This window comes from Chiloscyllium plagiosum, unplaced genomic scaffold, assembly GCF_037043375.1.
Source record: "Chiloscyllium plagiosum isolate Xiang-an unplaced genomic scaffold, Cpla_swu_hap1 HiC_scaffold_3, whole genome shotgun sequence".
Lineage (NCBI taxonomy): Eukaryota > Metazoa > Chordata > Chondrichthyes > Orectolobiformes > Hemiscylliidae > Chiloscyllium > Chiloscyllium plagiosum.
This window is the reverse complement of record NW_028270141.1, coordinates 85737991-85752408: the sequence shown is the minus strand read 5'-3', so window position 1 is coordinate 85752408 and position 14418 is coordinate 85737991. Positions and strand designations below refer to the sequence as shown.

General features: G+C 40.8%; 1 protein-coding gene and 1 long non-coding RNA gene across 5 annotated transcripts in view; one reads left to right on the top strand and one right to left on the bottom strand.

Annotated features, from left to right (window-relative positions):
* The window catches only part of dse (dermatan sulfate epimerase), an 85325-nt gene that overhangs the window by 2946 nt on the left and 67961 nt on the right, over nt 1-14418 (bottom strand). For all 4 annotated transcript variants that reach the window (XM_043684798.2, XM_043684808.2, XM_087981184.1 and 1 more), the window contains 2 exons: nt 6268-6507; nt 4220-4427 (listed from right to left, as the gene is read on the bottom strand). In XM_043684798.2, the coding sequence (XP_043540733.2) occupies nt 4220-4427; nt 6268-6507 (448 nt within the window). The remainder of the gene's footprint in view (nt 1-4219; nt 4428-6267; nt 6508-14418) is intronic.
* The window catches only part of LOC148150618 (uncharacterized), a 35873-nt gene continuing 25881 nt past the window's right edge, over nt 4427-14418 (top strand). The window contains exon 1 of the long non-coding RNA XR_006310670.2: nt 4427-4656. This is a non-coding gene — a long non-coding RNA (uncharacterized LOC148150618). The remainder of the gene's footprint in view (nt 4657-14418) is intronic.

The window sequence follows — 14418 nt, the reverse complement described above, 5'->3', positions numbered from 1 at the left end:
TGGACCCTTCGGTCCAGCTCGTCCATGCCAACCAGGTATCTGAAATTAATCTAATTCCATGTGGCAGCATTTGGTCCATATCCCTCTAAACCTTTCCTATTCATCCAGATGCCTTTTAAATGCTGTAATTGTACCAGCCTCTACCACTTGACTACACTGAAAGTGTGCAATAAATGTAAGTTATCGTTGAAAATTAAACTGCTGGAAATTTGAATTCATCATCTCACAAAATCAGTTTAAAGTACAGAGGTCCTGGATTTTGATATTACTAACAACAAGCATTGCTGAGAACAAAGATTACTTTAAACTAAGTAACAAGAACTATATATGAAATCTCATTTTTTCTTTATATTTGTTCAAGGAGTGTGACATCTGTTGGTTTCCATCCCTAACTGTCCTTAAACTACCTTCACCTGCTGCAGTCCATGGGATATAGATAGACCAACCATCCTGTCAAGGTGGCATGATATTGTCAGTCAATCAGTGATATGATAGGGATTATAATACACCAAGAATCCATGCAGAGAAACTGGCTTGGGCACACTTTTATAAGAAAATGTGCTTGTAGGGGATATTATGAGGGGACAATTAGGGAAAACAAAAGAGTAAAAGGAAGGAAGTAAATACAAGTATTGGATGACTTGAAGATGTTATTGGCAAATGAAGAAGAATGGAACAGAGTAGCAAGATATGGACAGGCTATGATTGAAGGACCTGCCATTGGGTAGAACACATATGATGACAATGATGATCATTGTTATGATGCAAAAAGATATTTTAAGATGGTATAAATGTGACTAAAATAAGAGTGCCATGTATTGCAGCATAAGAAAGAAGGGACAAAATGTTCTCCTTTTGTTGGTCACAAGATTTGAGTAAGGAGGCCATGTAATTATGTGGGATGCTGCTGTACCTGAACAGACCCAGGTTCCCGCCTCAAGAAAAATGAAGTTCTGGCAAAAAGGTGCACAGTTGAACTCCCTGACTCATTGCTAATTGAGTCGTCAGTGGCCAGATCAAATACTTGATCGAGGGAATGAGTATGGGGGGGGGGCGGAACAACACTGAGATCCATCTCACTGCTCCCTGCATCCTTCACTCCAGTAAGCCCTCTCCCATGTCCTGGATCGAGACCTCTGGCTGGTGAGGGGTGGGAAGGGTAAGACCATAAGATGTAGGTGTGGAAGTAGGCCATTCAGCCCATCAAGTCTGCTCCATCATTGATTGGGATCACGGCTGATATGATAATTCTCAACTCCACTGTCCTGCCTTTTTCTATAACCATTGATTTCCTTACTAATAAAAATCTGTCTATCTCAGCCTTGAGTAAACTTAACCTTACTCACCTGCATAGCCTTCTGTGTAAAGAATTCCACAGATACATTACCCACTGGGAAGAGATTTCTCCTCATTTGTCTTAATTGGGTGACTCCTTCTAAGATTACGTCCTCTGGTCCTAGACTCTCCCACAAGAGGAAACAACATTTCTGCATCTATCCTGTCAAATCCCAAAGAATCTGATATATTTCAAAAACATAGCCTCTCATTCTTGTCAACTCCAACGAGTACAGGCTCAGCCTTCTCAACTTCTGCTGAGAAGGCAGTCCCTTCGTACCTGGTAGCAGACTAGTGAAACTTCTCTGGACTGCCTTCAATGCTAGGATATTTCTACTTAGATAAGGGGCCCAAAACTCTTCACAGTATTCCAGTTGTAGTCTGACTAGTGCTTGTATAGTTTTAGCACAGTGTTCCCACTTTTAATTTTTCATTCCCCTTGGAATGAAGGATAGCATTCCATTTACTTTCCCTAGTAACTGAACTCAAGTACTAACCTTTTCTGATTTATGCACTAGAGCTTCCAAATCCCTGGTATAGTTTTCTGCAATCGTTCTCCATTTAACTAATACGCAACTCCTTTATTCTTCCTGCCAAAGTGCATAAACTCTAATTTTCCCACATTATATTCCATCTGCCAAGTTGTTTTGCCCACTCTCACAATCTATCTATATCCTTCTGCAAACTGTGTCATCCTCACCACTTACCTTCCCATTTATTTTTGTGTCATCTTCAAACATGACTGTAATAAGTTCACTTTCCTCATCCAAGTCATTAAAATTTATTGTAAACAATTGTAGACCTCAGTACTGATTGCTGTGACACTCACTGGTTGCAGGTTGCCATCCTGAAAATGCCCCTCTTATACCAACTGTTTTCTATTAACCAATTCTCTATCCATGATAATATTCTACTTCCAACAAACATGAGCTCATCTTATGCCTAACTAATGCTACCTTATCAAATGTCTCCTGAAAATTCAATTACATTACACCCACGGCTTCCCATTTATCTATCCTGCTAGTTGAGCTCCTCAAAGACTTCCAATACATTTGTCAAGCACAACTTCCCCTTCATAAATTCACGCTCACTCTGCTTGATAATATATTTCTAAATGTTCTGTTTTATAATATACGTTATAACATAAAATAAACATATGCAAATCTAACTGGCCTTCTTTTTTAAAAAGAGGTGCTACATTGGCAGTTTGCCAATCCTCTGAGATTTTCCAGAAGCTAAGAATTCTTGGAAAATTACTACCAGTGCATCCACTATCTATAATTACTTCCTTTAATGTTCTAGAATACATCAAGTCAGTTTCAAAGGTGCTATTTGTCTTTTGCTCTATTACTTTCCCTAGCACCACTTCTCTAGTAATTTGATTTATTTCATCGCCTCCTTTTGTCCCTTGACTTTTTTTCATATTTTTGGGAATCTATTAGTATTTAGTATTTTTGTCACACTATTGTGAAAACAAATGCAAACTATTTATTCAACTCCTCTGTCATTTCCCGATTCCCCATTATTGTCACCACAGCCTACATTTACTTTGGCCTCCCTCTTCCTTTTTATTTAATTGGAGAAGCTCTTGATATTATTCACAAGTTTATCTTCAAAGTTTATCTTCTCCCTCTTTATTATTTTTCAGTTTTTTTTTGATGGTTAAAACTTTCCCAATCCTTTGGCTTACCATTAATCTTTGCAACATTGTATGTTTTTTCTTTCAATTTAATGAAATACTTAACTCTTTCGTTAACCATGGTTGACTTATCTGCTTCCTTTAGTGCTTCTTTCTCTTTGGAATATACTTTTTTCTGAGAGGCATGACTATTTCCTTAAATGTCTAACACAGTTCCCAAACAGTCTTTCCTGCTAAACTCCTTCCCCAATCCACTCTCTGTCCTCATTCCTTTGTAATTACCCTTGTTTAAGCTTTGCACAGTTGTTTCCAACTGAAGTTCCTCCTCTCAAACTGAATGCCAAATTCTAACATGTTATGGTCACTGTTTCCTAGGAGATCTTTCACTTTGACATCATTCATTCAACCTGCCACATTACACATCACCAGATACAAAATAGGTTGATCCCTAGTTGGATCAGCAACTTATTGTGCTAAGAAGCATGCATTTCCCTGTGCACAGCTCTACCAACTTGACTATCCCAATCAGCATGAAGATTAAAGTCATCCCTGACCAACATATTTCCTATTATACATGCCCTCATTATCTGCTGAATGTCCTTGTGTTAGAAGCCATGATGCTGCTGGCTAATCTCTCTAGGTCGGACTTCTCTCCTGGCAGTTTTGATTCCAGCGCAGGGTCCACTGGTAGACTCGGCCCTGGGATTCCACAGAATGTCCAAGAGAGGGAATGGGCTTCACACATCTTTACCAAAGCCCATCATGCAAAGATGTAGATAAAATGATGGGCAAACGTGAAAGTACAACACTGGACTTGGTGTCTCAAATATCAAGTTAGCTGTCATGCCACAAGTTATTTTTGCTGTGCCATTCATCATGCTGAAGGCAGGTGCAAACCACATCTCTGATGAAAAAACATGTAACCTTTGGAGGTCAGGGAATAAGTGCTCAGAAATACAGGGCTTGATTTCCAAAAGAAGTGGGCTCTGGAGGTTGAAGCTCCGCACCTTCAACTGTTGGAGGCACCACTCCATAAAGCACAACCTGTACCAGTCATGTGGTAAAGGGTATGGTAAGAGCACTATCATTTTATAGTGAGTGTTGCTTGCCATGCTGCCATGGGGCTGCCCGAGTACTTGCTAGAAAGAGCTCAAATTTATACATGCAATTTAATAATCACTCACTAGCCTTTCTTTTGCATTATACTCCAGATAATTCCATCCACTCAATTGACTACCAGCTTACCATAGAAATTCAGTATGGAGTGTGCACCATCTCTGTCCTTTGGCTGGTGTGCCTGGTCCCTCCTGTATTCGATACTTTCTGATCTGCTCTGCTAACCAGTTACCGCTGCCATTGCGCATTACATAGGTATCCAGAAACACTAGTTGACTCTCAGGACCATAGAACCAGTTGTAATTTGAATCAGCAATGGCGACAGTCCTTTGAAAACCTAGAAAATATTATCCAAGTCAAAATTCAAAGAGAAACCACACGCCCAAGAAAAAGTAAATTGAACATTGCTCTCCAAACTGTCATTCAAAAAGCTGGAGCAGCAAAATGAAAGTTATAACTAGACTGAACACACGGATGTCACTCAAGCCTCAAGTGAAAACCTCATTCATTTGATGACAGTTTGGATATTTCAGGATCATTCAGCCTTTTGTCCAGTTTACTAAAATGTAAGTACTTGTCCAAATGTCTTGATAGTTGATTAAAGTTGCATATATCCTATGTTGTGCTATTTACGCTAGGATGATATTACTGTGTTAATATTTAAACCTTTATGCTGTTTTATATGAAGTCCTGAATGTCAAATAACTAAGTTGCTTAGATTTTTATCAAATTGCTATTGTGAATGTATCTTCTTAAGGTGAAAAATAAACCAAATGTCATGAACATCGATTGATAACGGTCATGTGATCAAATCAATTACATGAAATCAGATTCTTTCCAGGCAGACATACCAACTCATAACATATTGAATAACCATGAAAGGAACAGTCCACAATGTAATACCCTTTATAGATGAATAAAACTAGTGTGATATGCCAATTATCAATATGTGCTCCTGGTTGTTGTGATTCTTATCAGGAGAGTGATCTTGTATTTAACTCCAATATCTACTGTTAATAACTTTCAGAAAATGGCTTAGAATGAGGCATCAGCAGGCCATGAAGCTAAGACCTGCCTCCAGGGGTGCACACATGATGGTGGTGATCTACCGTACATATAAACTAAACTTTGAAGTACTGAGGGAGTGGTGCATTGTCAGGTTGGTACAGGCAGGCAGGGCTTGATCAAAAGCAATGTTTCAGAAAAATATTAAAGAAAGCACTTTATATCCCAATTTACCTGTCTGATGGACTCGGTTAACAGAAAAGAAACTGAGCAGGTTTCTGTAAAAGATCTATTATTTATTAAAAGTAACTATTAACTACAGGCAAACCACTTTGCGCACACAACATGTAACTCTACTAGTAGACATCATAATCCTCTTTTCAACCCCTACAACAGATACAGACAGACACAAACAAACAAAAACAATCTTCTGCAGTATTTATCTCCCCTTAAATTCGACAACTTCACTTCCTTAGGATAGAAAACTCTTTGAAAGAAGCAAATGGTTTAATTAAAACAAACTAAAATTTATTTGAATAGTATTGGGGTGGCACGGTGGCTCAGTGGTTAGCATTACTGCCTCACAGCGCCAGAGACCCGGATCCAATTCCAGTCTCGGGCAACTGTCTGTGTGGAGTTTGCACAGTCTCCCTGTGTCTGTGTGGTTTTCCTCTGGGTGCTCCTGTTTCCTCCCACAGCCCAAAGATGTGCAGGTCCAATGAATTGGCCATTCTAAATTAGTCAGAGGTAAATGTAGGGGAATGGGTCTGTGTGGGTTGTTCTTCAGAGGGTTGGTGTGGACGGGTTGTTCTTCAGAGGGTTGGTGTGGACTTGTTGGGCTGAAGGGCCTGTTTCGACACTGTAAGGAATCTAATCTAATCTAATCCTGGACAATCAGTTCTGTCTCTAATACTGATAGCAGCAGTTTCTACCCCAGTATAACTGTACACCCAGCCTCCAGGATCTGTTTCATCCCATGTCCTGTGGAATACCCTCTCAGTAGCGGAGATTGTGCGTTTACAATTACAGGAATTATTAAGACCTAAATACCCCACAGCACAATGCATTTGGATAGAATCTTCCCTTTTTATGCCTTGCCACTTGTATCCAAGATAAAGCTACTTGTATGTGAACTACAGTTGAGATCATTTTATTCAATGTCGATATTTTACCTGGAAGCACAGTCCTATAGTAGAAAGCAAAATGCTGCTTGATCCAGGGGTGGTCAAAGTGGCTGATATTGAAGTGCTTTTGTACCAGAAACATGTACTGGAATAAGGATCTGGTGGTGTAACTGCCATAAGCCACACCTTCGTTCAAGGATCCATCTTTTACATCCTTCAGTAAAACCATTAACTTCTCCAGAACAGTAAGGGCTTGTTTTGTCCATAAGTAAGCTTCTTGGAGATAACCTAGGATTCACAATATGAAATAAATAAAGCATTAAAGCACATACTCAAACTACAAATTCAGAAATAGCAACCCTTCAAAAAAAATGGTACCTTCAAAAACAAATGTCAGATTCTTGTTTGATAAAAATTCATTTTAAAAATTGTACCAGAGGAAAGTGCTTGATTTTACCTTTAAAACAGTGGTTAATGTCAATGTTGGGAAAAATAATGAAAGCTTTATTGGTGGAAGAAATAATATCAGAATCTGAATATGATCCAGTCATAAGGGATTTCAAAGGGAAAGTGTTGCATTTGAATCTGAAAGTGTTAATTCTTGATTGAGTGCAGTAAGCAGTAGCCAATGTGATGATGCCACAAGACTTCTATAGAGCCAAAGAGATACACAGCACTGAAACAGACCCTTCAGGTCAATTTGTCCATGTTGACCAGATATCCTAAACTAATCTAGTCCCATTTGCCAGCACTCAGCCCATATCCCTCTAAATCCTTCCTATTCATATACTCATCCAGATGCCTTTTAAATGCTGCAATTGTATCAGCCTCCATTGTACCAGCTTCCTCTGGCAGTCATTCCATACACATACCACCGTCTACATGAAAACGTTGCCCCTTAGGTCTTTAAATTTTTCCACTCTCACCCTAAACCTAAGACCTTTAGTTCTGGACTCCCCCACCCCAGGGAAAAAAACCTTATCTATTTACCGTTTCCATGTCCCTCATGATTTTAAAAAGCTCTATAACGTCACCAGTCAGCCTCCACCGCTTTTGTGGGAGAGCAAAATAGGGTTTCTTGGGAGACAAGTCTAAGATTACCTCCTCCCAACAATTTTCATTGTAACGTACAGCCTGTTCTTATGCAAGCCGACCCTTGTTCCTTTCCCAAGTCCATTTGCAAGTCACATTGTATGCAAGTCAGAATACATGCAGGACAATATAAAGAAGCTGTCTGCAAGCATTGGAAATCTTCATATGTCAGATATTTAAAATTACACTCCTGTAAGGGTTCACATTCATAAATACAAGTGCTCTCAAGCTGGACATTCGTAAATCAGGATAACTTATAGCCTGTAAATAGTGACAGAGCTGCAATAAGTGACATCTTATTTACTTGACAAGATCTCTCTCCTTAGAGCAGAAGGCCGCTACCCTCACACACATTAGACCATACACAAGGCCCTGAATAATATATGCACTTAGAAGATACAGATCAGGAAGGTCTTGCTTGATCAACACCATTGAATTATTTAAGGAAGAAACAAAGATTAGACAAGAATCATTTGATAGTAGATGTAATAAAATTAAATTTTATATACGGAAAAGATCTTTGATATGGTACCATTGAATGGATTAAAATTGGGAGCCAGGAAACAGACAGCAGAATTTCATGCAAGCTGGCTACAAAACAGTGATGGAAATGTGTTGCTGGAAAAGCGCAGCAGGTCAGGCAGCATCCAGGGAACAGGAGAATCGACGTTTCGGGCATAAGCCCTTCAAAACACCTGCCTACAAAACAGTGAACAGAACATAGTGGTTAAAGACAGATACAGGTATCCCCCACTATCTGAAAACAGAGTGTTCCCAGGAAAGCTTTCATTAGCCGATAATGGCGTAAAGTGAAGATGCATGATTTATATGGGAAATTTTTCGCCATTTTTCGTGAGAGTGAAAATCCTCTTCAGATTCATGAAAATGGATACTAATGTAGGTCTTTCGTAAAAGCGAAATGGCATAAAGCAAATGTTCAAAAAGCAAGGGATGCCTGTACCTATAAGTGGAAAGCTGTGTTCCATAGGAATCGATATTGGGATCACTGAGCATAGGCCAGCTAGTGTAAATGGCTCGTTTCCATCCTGGACACTCAACGTACTGCATTTTGCAGCACACCATCGAATGTGTTTGCAGCGGGAGGCACACAAAATATAGGCCAGGTGACCAGCCACCTCCTTTCCACCAAGCCCTGACTTATTCCCATAATGCCATGGTGAGCCTGATGAAAGCGATGGGGAAGTCATCCACTAGGCTTCCAACCTGCAGTCCTACTAAAAGCCTAAACTGCCAAGAGTATTGGCAATCAAAAGGATCTCAATCCCTAAAACTCTGGGCAAAGGCATATGTGCCAGTGTGTAAAAGCCTTAAAGTGTAGGAGGTATAGGGTTGGAAATGAAAACCAAATCTGGACCACAATTTTTTGGCATTATTTAACACACACATAGATGATGGGTGAGCAGGTTGTTGTGCAAATTATAAAGCAGAAGTGCTTTGGATGATCTCTAGTTATGTGGGGTAAATTGTGGAAGTGAACTATGATTGTCTTGAAACCATCAAGTCTATAGGTAACAAGGTTAGGAAGGTTTCAGTAGCAGATGATGTAAGCAGAGTGGGATGACATTGTGGAGTTGAAAAAAGGCAAAGTAAGGCTCAAAGCTCTATAAAGATTTGCTTTCCTTTTAACAGCACTCTCCATGTTGGAACAACTTAACCTTCTTCAGAGAACGAATTCACTCTTTGAAATGAAGTCACATAGGCACAAATTAGTTACAGTACAAACTAACTACTGGTAACGCCAAGTGCTACTAGTCTAATCTTGACCAAAGGGCATTTGTCATTTTTAGACTAAGATAATTTTAGAATAAGTTTTTAAAAGAACATTTGATCAATGATTGCTTCCCAAATTGTTGGGCAAACTCTGTGGTAAGATATACGAAATGAAAATATGACTGTCAAAATTGAACTGGAACTGTTGACCTTATTATCTATCTCATTTGTGCACACCCACCTCTAACAATAAACCCTTTGGCACAGATTTTGTTTCAGGTATCAGTCTCGCCCACTCCCCCAAGTACATAAGTAAATTTAAACTTCAGATACTGACTTAACAGGAATGTTATCCAAGTTTAACAAAAGCACCCCTTTGGTGATCTGAACCAGTATTTACGTATTTTTATGGGTTTCTCCACTTTCAGTCTTTTGAAAAATAGTGTTCAAATGCCTGATTGGAGGCCAGATTAAGAATTGTCGGGCTACTATTTTGAGTAGATTCATTTAATTGGTTCCATTTAATTTTTTGTTATTACAGATACCAAATGCTCTTGTGGTACAGGAGTAGAACCCCAACCTCTAGTCTAGGAGACCTGGGTTCAAGTCCCATCTGCTCCAGGAGTGTGTTATGACCACCTTCTTTAACTCAGCTTTTTGCTGAACCTTACTGATTATCTATGGTCCAATACTACATTTTACTCCATGGCTCTGAATATCAGCCCTTCCAACTGGTAGGAATGAGCAAGCAGTTACATAAAAATATGAACCATCTTATAGAAGTAAAAGGCTTAATGCAATGCTGCTGCTCCTTATCCTGCATTTTTATTCATTTTTCATGGACTACTGAGACATCACGCTGATTCAGGTAGGGCCCCACTAGTCAGAAGCTAAATGACAGCAATGCAATTTCAAGGTGCCAGTTGATGGAGCAGGCATTGTGCATTCTTTACCAATTGATTCCAGACACTGAATGATCCCACAGAAACAGGTTTATACCGTTCAAGCTTTCAAACCTGTTCTGCCATTGAGTGAGATCATGCCTGATAGGAGCAGGAGTAGTTCTAATCTGCCTCTTGAGCCAGCTCAAACATTCTAAATCATGGCTGATCATCTACATCAATGACATACTCCACATTATTCTTATATCTCTTGATATCATCAGTAACTAGAAATCTATGAATCTCTGTCTTGAACCTATTTAACATCTGACCTTCCCCAATCCTACGGGTCAGAGAAGTCCAAACATTTACCATCCTCTGACTGAACAGCTTCCTTCGCATCTCAGTGATGTAACTCTGTATATCCTGGTGCCCCAACATCCTTTAATGCTTTTGGATAAGAAAAATAGGTTTTTTTCCCCCAATAGATCAAGCACTAATTGGCACCCATAGAAACTCTTTAGAAGAGTTTCCTAATTTCTCTCCAGAAAATTTGATTATTAGTCTATGTCACACTAGTCCTAGACTTCATGCATTCTTTTTAGCAAAAGAGTCAAGCAAAGGAATAAACATTTCCCTGAATCAGAAGGTACTTTTCTGTACGAAGAGTAATAGAAAACTTGAAATGTTATCCTGAAGATCCACACCAATTTAAATCATTCTATTTTCTATACTTTATATTTTTAACAAGAGAGACTTGACAGTACAAAACAATGACCAACACATGGATATAATAGTACTTCATGATTCCCTGTGGAAACAGCATTAAAAAACTGGGGAGATGGCATTATGGTAATGCCATTGAACTTGAATTTAAAATAAATTCCAAAGAAAAAGTAAGTAAAAGCTGGTTTAAATAATGTTACCATAAAGGAATTGTCATCACCACCTCCCTCTGCATTCCACCAGCCAGCCCTAAAAAATACATCTGGTTCACTAATGTCCTTTAAGGGAGGAGATCTGCTTCATTGCCTTCCTTCATGACTCCAGATCCACAGCAATGTGTTTGACTCTTAATTGCTGTCAAATTGACTCAGCAAGCCACTTTTTCAGGTTCATTTAGAGACAGAAAACAGTGATTTTTTTAAAAAAAATGTATTTGTGGGTCTTGGGTATCACTGTCTGGCCAGCATTGATAGCCCATCCTATTTGCCCTTGAGAAGGTGGTGGCCAGCTGCCTTCTTGAACCGCTGTAGTCCATTTGCTGTGGATTGACCCACAATGCCAGTAGGGAGGGAATTACAGGGTTTTGACCCAATGACTGTGAAGGAACGGCAGTATATTTCCAAGCCAGGGTGGTGAGTGGCTTATAGGGGAACTTGCAGATGGTGATACCTGCTGCTCTTGTCCTTCTAGATGGAAATGGTCATGGGTTTGGAAGGTGCTGTCTAAGGATCTTTGGTGAATTTCTGAGAGCATCTTGTAGATAGTACACACTGCTGCTACTGAACTCCGTTGGAGGAGGGATTGAATGTTCGCAGATGTGATGCCAATCAAAAAGGTTGCTTTGTCCTGGATGGTGTCAAGCTTCTTGAGTGTTGCTGGAGCTTCACCGATCCAGGCAAGTGGGGAGTATTCCCTCACACTCCTGACTTGTGCCTTGTAGATGGCGGATAGACTTTGAGGTATCAGGAGGTGAGTTACTCGCCACAGTATCCCTAGTCTCTGACCTGCTCTTGTAGCCACTGTGTTTATGTGATGAGTACAGTTGAGTTTCTGGTCAATGGTAACCCCCAGGATGTTGACAGTGGGGGATGGTAATACCATTGAAAGTCAAGGGACGGTGGTTAGAGTGTCTGTCATTGGTAATGGTCATTGTCTGGCATTTGTGTGGCATTAATGTTATTTACCACTTGTTGGCCCAAGCCTGGATATTGTCCAGATCTTGTTGCATTTCAGCATGGACGACTTCAGTATCTGTGTCGCGAATGGTGCTGAACACTGTGCAATCATCAGTGAACATTCCCACTTCTGACCTTATGACAGAGCGAAGGTCATTGATGAAGCAGCTGAAGATTGTTGGGCCTAGGACACCACCCTGAGGGACTCCGGCAGAGATGTCCTGGAGCACAGATGACTGACCCTCCACAGCCACAATCATCTTCCTTTGTGCTTAGTATAATTCTAACCAGCGGAGTGTTTGCCCCCGATACCCAATGATTCCAGTTTTGCCAGGGCTCCATGATGCCATACTCGGTCAAATGCAGCCTTGATGTCAAGGGCTGCCACACCCACCTCACATCTGGAATTGAGCTCTTTTGTCTATGTTTGAACCAAGGCTGTAATGAGGTCAGGAGTTGACCCTGGCGAAACCCAAACTGGGCATCACTGAGCAGGTTGTTGCTGAGCAGGTGCTGTTTGATAGCACAGTTGATGACCCCTTCCATCACTTTACCGATTATGTAGAGTTGACTGATTGGATGATAATTGGCTGGATTGGATTTGTCCTTCTTTTTGTGTACAGGACATACCTGGGCAATTTTCCACAATGTCAAGTAGATGCCAGTGTTGTAACCGTACTGGAAGAGCTTGGCTAGGGGAGCGGCAAGTTCCGGTGCACACATCTTCAGTATTATTGTCAAAATGTTATCAGAGCTCATTACCTTTGCAGTATCCAGTGCCTCCAGCCGTTTCTTGATATCACGTGGAGTGATCTGAATTGTTTGGAGACTGGTGTTTGTGGTGCTGGGGACCACTGGAGGAGCCCAAGATGGATCATCCTCTCAGCACTTCTGACTGAAGATTGTTGCGAATGCATCAGCCTTTTCTTTTGCACTGATGTGCTGGGCTCCTCCATCTTTGAGGATAGGGATATTTGTGGAGCCTCCTCCTCCACTGAGGTGTTTAATTGTCCACCATCATTCACAACTGGATGTGGAAGGACTGCAGATCTTAGATCAGATCCATTAGTTGTGGGATCACTTACTCTCTGTCTGTCTATCACTTGCTGTTTATGCTGTTTGGCATGCAAATAGTCCTGTTTGGTAGCTTCACCAGGTTGACACCTCATTTTTATGTATGCCTGATGCTGCTCATGGCATGTCCTCCTGTACTCTCTGAACCATGGTTGATCCCCAGGCTTGATGGTAATGGTTGGATGTGGGATATACCAGGCCATGAGGTTGCAGATTGTGCTGGAGTACAGTTCTGCTGCTGTTGATGGTCCATTGTGCATCATGGATACCCAATCTTGAGTTGCTAGGTCGTTTCAAAGTCTGTCCCATTTAGCATGGTGATAGTGCCACGCAACATGATGGAGGTTATTCTCAATGTGAAGGCGATATTTCATCTCCACACGGATAGTGCATTTACCTATACTGTCATGGACAGATGCTTCTGCAGCTGGCAGATTAGTAAGGATGAGGGTGAGTATGTTTTTTCTCTTGTTGGTTCCTTCACCACTTGCCGCAGACCCAGTCTAACAGTTATTTACTTTCTGACCTGACCAACATGAACACCCAGAGTACATTTTGTGCTTTTGCCACCTTCAGTGCTTCTCCAAGTGTTGTTCAACATGGAGGAGTACTGATTCAGCAGCCAAAGGAGGACGGTATGTGGTAACCAGTGAGAAGTCTACTTGTCCATGTTTAACCTGAAGCCATGAGATTTCATGGGGTCTGGAGTGGATGTCAAGAACTCCAAGGGCAACTCCTTCCTGACTGTATGCCACTGTGACGCCACCTCTGCTGGGTCCGTCCTGCCAGTGGGACAGGACATATCCAGGGATGGTGATGGTGGTGTCTGGAACATTGTCTGTAAGTAATGATTCCATGAGTATGACAATGTCAGGCTGTTGTTTGACTGGTCTGTGAGACAGCTCTCCCAATTTTGGCACTAGCCCCCAGATGTTGGCAAGGAGGACTTTGCAGGTTCGACAGGGCTGTTTGTGTTTTGATGCCCATGAAAGGATCAAAAACAAAACTATTCAGAATAAGAACAGTTTCACGATTGTTGTACATCTTCTATCTGCTCATGGTTTCTTTTCACTTGACTTCTTGTTGTATCTCCTCCCTTTGTCTTTGTGCTGTAATCCCAAAGTTGTGGTGCAGTTCTCAAAACTGAGCAACACTGAGCACGAGCTGAGACAATAAGTATTGGCATCATATTAAATGGCAACAATTCACCATAGACAGTGCCAAAGCCGTCGTCAGCAAACAGCCAACACCCAACAGTGACATAAATTCTGCTCCCATTTTTAAATTAACAAAGACCTCTGTTAAGAGTAATATAATGCAAATCCACTAAAACTAATTCTATGGCTGAGATGACATCAAACTGACACTAGGTGGCACTCTTTCATGGATATGGAGTGGCTCTGTAAGTCATTAAAGAACTTCTCCATGATTTTACTTCCTTTAAAATACTACCGCCTAAGGATAGTAATAAGGTTCCACTGAACTGATAGGGCATCCAGGTTTTGGAAGAAACAATATGG